This window comes from Nanorana parkeri, unplaced genomic scaffold (assembly GCF_000935625.1).
Source record: "Nanorana parkeri isolate BGI_ZX_2015 unplaced genomic scaffold, ASM93562v1 scaffold2016, whole genome shotgun sequence".
Lineage (NCBI taxonomy): Eukaryota > Metazoa > Chordata > Amphibia > Anura > Dicroglossidae > Nanorana > Nanorana parkeri.
Window position 1 is genome coordinate 183747 of NW_017308284.1, and position 6804 is coordinate 190550.

Here is a 6804-nt window from a genome sequence, read left to right on the forward strand (position 1 = left end):
GTTTAAAACACCACAGTATGGCAAGGGTTAATAAAAGTTTTGCCTGGAGTTGTTCCTTAACACCTTCGTGACGAGAGACGTACACTGTACGTCCCGCCACAAAGTGCCTATATGACTGGCCACATACACTGTACGTAACCAGTTATTTGCGGCTCTGTAATGCTGGTAACCGCTGATTCTCAGTGGTTACCATTCAATAATGAATGTCTCAGCATTGATTTTGTAAGATTTTGTTTTCTTTTAAAGGGTGCCATGGCTGAAAGAAATTGAGAAACGCTGCTCTAAAATAAGACGTAGCTCAAGTGTCAGAGGAAATATGGAAGAAACATTTAATTTACTCAAGTATAAAGTTAAGAAAATCTACAAACCAACATTTATAAATATAGCATAGTTATCAAAATGAATTCAGTGTTCAGGTTATTAATGATGACATAAAGAAGAATAGTGGCGATATGAAAAGATTCTTTGGAAACGGTGTGGTTGACTGTGCTGTAATGGACTGATCACCATCAAACATATAAATGTTTTTGTATAACAAAAATGCAAAGCATGTCATTTGTTTGGCATTGATGAGAGCACCAATCTAGGTGTGGGAAGCCAGTAGGCACACCACTTGTAAATATTTTCTAGTACAGGAAGTCCAGAGAACACTGGCCATGGATCCTTGTGAGTGTCATATTTCCATTGAAGGAAATCAGAAGGTATGTTTATGTAACTCAGTCCCACATTGCTTAGTGCTTGTGTGTTCTGAACTCGCATGGCTATACCAGTATAGGGAACAATAATCAAAATACATAACATTTCTTCTGGATGTGCAAAATATCAACAGTTTTTTATGTCTAAAGCCACATATATATATACAGTATATATGCGTGCACACACACTTATAGATGTATACAATTCATCTGCATCCATTGGGGCTGCTTTGAAGGTGAAGATCCTCAAATGCAAGAACTTGCCTCTTCCCATGTGCAGATCTGAATAGCCTAATGCATGACTAATGCATACATGATCTTTTGTTTGGCCTTCAGACTGTATGCTGAAATAAAACATATAAAATAAATCAATAAGAGACATTGCAGCATGCATATATTGTCAACTCTACAGTCTATAGCAAAGGTCATTACACTTAAAAATCTCTACACGTTTGTTCAGATGGGCAGTCCAATCATGTCCCCCTGTCAGTTTTTCAGGCGGAGCCAATCGAATGCCCGGTGTAAGTCTATCGGCAGCCTAATCTAAACGGACAAGTCCAGAAGAACAAACGGAACATTGGTCCTTTCGCCAGATCTGGTCGTGCCAGATCAGGGCTAATCTGATGTAAACACAAGACCATATACATCCATTTACATAGGCTGACATGGGGTCCAGTCATTTCAGTTTTCTCATTATTAGCAAAGTTATGGATGAAAAAACTGGATGGACATGGATGTCACAGCGATAACATCTGATTCATCCTGATTGGACAGTGTGAAGGGGGCCTTAGATGTTTTACCAATAAAGTAATCACAACACACTACATACATAGGAAAGTTTTGCTGTAAGTCCAATGGCTTTAAAATATTTTTTACATGTGTAGCTCCAACAAAATATATACTTCTATAAATATAATCCCCTTAACAATACAGATACAACAAAAAACAATATCGGCGGCCGATATATCGGTGCATCCCTATTATTTTAAAGTAGTTTTAAAAGTAGGGTTATTTTTTACCTTAATGCATTCTCTGCATTAGGGTAAAAAAATTTCCTTACTGTGCCCCTGCCCCACACACACTTACCTGTGAAGAGCGCTGTCACCACTGCCAGTCCCAGAAGCGATCCTCCGTTCCCAAACTTTCTGGTCCTGGGGGAGGATATTAAGGGCAGATGAGCCATAGGCCCGTCTGCCATAGTTTGGGGACCACTGGTCTAATCATTGGCTAAGTTGCAAAGCGTGCAACAAATTAGAAAATGCCTTTTTCCTCGACTTTAAATGTAGCCAAGTAAATACCTATTAAATAACTAGTCCTGGTCTAGTAAAATAATCATAGTTACTGCACATAAAATGCAAGACCTAATGATCTTTTCTCTAACATTCTTAAAATATTTTTTTTTCATCACTCTCGTATATTTTCAAACTAAGATACAAAATCTGACATATTTTTGCAGTCATATATTTTTTTTATTTATGGCTCTGTTCCTGTTTAAGCATGCAGTGTAATCCAATGAGCCTGTATCTAGATCTGGAACATCTATTTTGAGTTCCATAACTTTTAACAGGACATGGTGACAGTTGTGATGTCATATTATGTATTTTCTGACCAGTATAACAACAAAGTAGCAAATGGCAAATTTAGCTATGCACATACAGTTAATGTTACATTGTTGTTTTAATTTCTACTAACTAATCTTTAAGTCCTGTTAATACATATTTTCCTTTTATACTTGTAGGTCTGAAACCTTTGTTACCTTGTGAGCTACATTAAAATATAAAGTGGCAAAAAACATTAGTAATAAAAAAATGTAAAAAATAATTCAACCATCTTCTCTTAATAATTGTAGACAGTACAGTGAATGTTAATAGGAAGCGTATACTGGAGCAAGTTTCAGATGCTAAGCTTACAGTGAGAGGCTGTCATAAGCAACACCAAAGGTTTCTGATAACCACAAGCGGCTCACAATCCACTGGTTGCCATAGGATTTAGATCTGATGTTATTCAGATGTAAAGTTTAACTCCATCTAAAAGCTATACATTTAAGTTATGGTCTTCTGCTCGATTTATATTATTTTCAGCAGTAAGATCTTTGCTCCATAGTTTGTGGTCCACCTTGGTGTTTTGGGTGTTAACACTAATCTGGCTGCATTCTCTACAATATTAAATGAAAAATCCAACAAGGGAATGGGACCTCGATAACAAAGCCTCAGGCAGATATACACAAAACCCAACGGTACATGTTCACCACAAAAAAAATACCTCCACCCACCCAAGCCTTTTCAAGATCACTAGCTATTCCCCACGTCCACCACAGGTCTGTACTTACCTAGTCCAATGGCTGTCTGCAGCCCTCCCAGTAAAATGAAGGGGTGGTCTGCCCATGCCTGTGTACTGATGTCCTATAAACCCAAATGAGATGTCATTGTACCTGTAGTAGTATAGGTAAGTCTCATTCTTGATTCTTGATCTTGATGTGTATAGGATGTTGGCAGCTCAGAACGAACAGGTCCGACAGGAGGATGCAGCCATCGGACAAAGTAGGGACAGTTAGCACTATTGAGGAAGATAGGGAAGGGGGCCTTTTATAGGTGAGCATGTACTATAAGAAGGGCTGTCCCTATAAAGGTGGTCGCCTCAGTTGGCATCTCATTAGGGGGGCAGCAGAAGGGCACTTAGGTCCATATTTGTGTTTGTTACTACTATCTACTCATGCAAGTTGTTTTATATTTTAGGCTTTGTGATATTTGTGTTTGTTAATACTACGTTATCTACTCATGCAAGTTGTTTTATATTTTAGGCTTTGTGATATTAGCAGCAAGCGTAGTTACACAGCCAGAATCAGCAAATTAATTAATTTGATCTTCACACATTAAAATATTATAAAGAAGAAATGGAATGCTATTTTTTATGCAGTTATAAAACAAAGGCCACATACCGTTGAAAAATGAACAACACAATACGTTGTAATAACCGCTAGACCAATGAGTATTGATGCAATTGCAACATACATGGCATTACGTCCCAACCTCCTTGATCCGTCGATATCCCCATCATTATAGCTGTTTAAGGCCTGCAGTAGTAAAATGTACAAAATTAGTTCATCTTTGATACTAGAATGTGTTGTTTCTCTTTTTCTCAGATTTTAATACATTATTTTATCACAATTTTTCTTGTTCAGAAAAGACAGTCGAAAGCATATTCCAGTAACACATAAATATTCAATAAATTACATTTTTGTATTTGAAGGATAATAATACTTTCACACAACTTAAAGGAGAACTGTAACTTTGTACATGCTTATGCTTTTGTGATAGTATTTTCTTGGACTTATATTATTATGGAATCATAGGGTAACTAAACTTTTTAAAAGGTATATTTGCAAAAAAGTGTTTTATCCCCATATAACTAAATTATAAGTCCTACTCCAGCTAGATAGAATAAGACATGGTTAAGACATCTTTATTTAAAGGATGTCTGCATGTACAGTGGAGATCCCTTCAAATTCTTTTCCCCTGCAAAATCAGTAAAAAAAAGTTAGTTACACTACCTACTTTTTTTGCAATAGTATAGAATGACAACATGGCCTGCATTGATTGGGTATGATTAAGATGCCCTGAAGGAGTGTCTTCTAAAAGTGGTTGAGAGCAGCTCGCCGTGTAGGGAAGGAAGATGGAAGCTGAATGAGGTATATGCAGATGGGGGTGTCTCTCCACATTTATCCCCAAAGAGGCATAAATAGTCTTTTTTTTTTAATTCAAATTGTTTTTTAAAATTAAGTAAAACATACAGAATCGATGCAAAATATAACACAAACAATTATATAATAACAATCAAAAGAGGGGAAAAAAAAACGAGCGAGTTGCAAAATGTTTGGATAAGACATGTAGTCGAATATCCATATCCATATGTTAAGTCTGTGGGTTGCAGCATCATAGCAACAAAGATTCAATCCACAGAGGGTTAATTAAAAAAAAATAAAGTGGGTCCCATTCCAGGTTAATGAATCAAATAAAAGAATACTGAGGGCGTAAAGGGACAATCACCATCTGCAGGAGAGCGACCCCCTTGACACACTATCAATGAGAACTAACATAGGAGTCCGCCCTTGAAAAAAGTGCAAGGGTTCAACCAGGAAAGCTTCCGGACTTCACATGGAGATAAGCATCAGAATATTGATAGGCCAGCCATGGGCCCAGGTGGACCCAAATTTCTCTTTCGTTTTCTTCAGAGTGAAAGTGAGGTCTTCCATGCAAAAAATGTCATCCACTTTGTCAATTCACATACGTAAAGATGTTAAGGTGGTTTATTTCCAAAGAAAGGGAATGCACATACGTGCAGCATTCAATAAATGTACGGTTAAAGATGACATGTATTTGCGGATGGAACAATCCACTAGGTGGAGCAAGCAAGCTGCTGGGTTGTCCTTCAAATTTGCTATGGTCAATTGTTCGACTATCTCCAGAACTGCATCCCAAAAGGGACGCACTTTTTGGCAGGTCCAAAAAATGTGTAACATTGTGCCAGGTCATTAACTGCTGCCCGGTCTCCTGATTGGCCTGGATGCTGGCCCCATGCCGTTTGGCTGGCTCCATGCTGTTTGGCCGACTGAATGCTGATTGGCTCGTAAAACCGGGTCCCAGTCAATCAGCATGGAGCCAGCTTCCCAGCCAATCAGGAAGCCAAGAGGCAGGTTATGCTGATTACACTCCGACCAGCTTCTCGATTGGCTTGAAAGCTGGCACCATGCTTTTTGGTTGGCTCCATGCTGATTGGTGGGGAAGCTGGCTTCCTGGCCAATCAGCATGGTGCCGGCCAAACAGCGTGGAGCCGACTTCCCGGCCAATCAGGAAGCTGGACAGTGAGTCAGTACGAGTACTTTCCCAAATACTCTGTATCAGCACCGATACCGATACTAGTAAAAAAGAGACATAAAAAAATTAGGGATGCACCGATATATCGGCCGCCGAAACATAATGCCCGAAAGTGCAATTTTCCTGCCGATACATCGGCGCATCCCTGATTTCTTTCCTCCCCGCTGGGCACTGCTCTGTGTCCCAGCGGGGAGGAGAGAAAGTGACAGCCGGCCGAGCGCTGCGGTGGAGAGCGCTGTGAGCGGCCGACGTCTCCTCCCACACCGCTCTGCCGCCTATCACAGTCCGGCAGAGCGGTGTGGGGGTGGAGACAGTGCTGTCACAGGAGGCTGGGCTTTCCTCCCTACACCGCTCGATCAGCCTCCTGTGACAGCGTGTCAGAGAGGAGAGCGAGAGCAATCACTAGTTTCAGATAATCACATAATTGAGGACATGTTATGTTAACTATATCCTCAATTATGAATGAATGGGAATGATCTACATCACCCCCATTCATTCATAGTTGTAGTTACAGTAAACATACTATATTCTCATGTTATCAATGAACAGGAACACTCAGTATAGAGGATTCCTGTTCATTGATAACAGGGGACACAGAAAAAGAGATTGAGGACTTTGTGTTCTCAATCTCTTTTTCTATTTTAAAAGGCAAATATCAGGGGTCTGTTTAGACCCCTAATATTTCCCAGAAGCCCCTAAAAGTAAAGTAAAAAATAAAAATATTTAATAAAATATGAATTAATAAATAAAAATAAATATTACAAAAATAAAAATTTTATAAAAAATAAATACAATATAAAAAAATGTGAAAAAATAAAAAACGTTTTCGGTATCGGTTTCGGCCTGAGATTTTTTTTATTTCGTTTTTTTTTCGGTTTTAACATTTCCATTTCGGTGCACCTCTAAAAAAAATAGTTTTTTTTTTCTCTCTTCAAATATACAGTGTTTTTATAACACGAAGGCTGTGGGGGTGAAAAATACACATGGGGAGGATATATACAGATTTCATCTTATTTTTTTTCCTATTTAATACACATAGTAATAATTTTTTTTCTTATACATTGTAGGTATTCACTAATTTATTATGGGCACATTTTTTACACATGTTTCCCTTTTAAGGGGAAACATTTTTTAGGTTTTTTTTGAGAGGGAATGGAAGGGAAAAGAAAAAAATAGGAAGGGAAAGGGAAGGCCCTTTTTTCCCCACACATGCACTGTTATTTTAACAGTATGGC

The 6804-nt window shown here is 38.5% G+C and overlaps 1 protein-coding gene across 1 annotated transcript in view; it reads right to left on the minus strand.

Annotated features, from left to right (window-relative positions):
• Positions 1-978: 978 nt before the first annotated feature.
• Positions 979-6804, minus strand: part of TMEM233 (transmembrane protein 233) — a 27785-nt gene continuing 21959 nt past the window's right edge. Inside the window, exons 2-3 of the mRNA XM_018572387.1 lie at positions 3634-3768; positions 979-1039 (exon numbers count right to left, since the gene is read on the minus strand). Coding sequence (XP_018427889.1) covers positions 1028-1039; positions 3634-3768 — 147 coding nt within the window. The 3' untranslated portion in view covers positions 979-1027. The remainder of the gene's footprint in view (positions 1040-3633; positions 3769-6804) is intronic.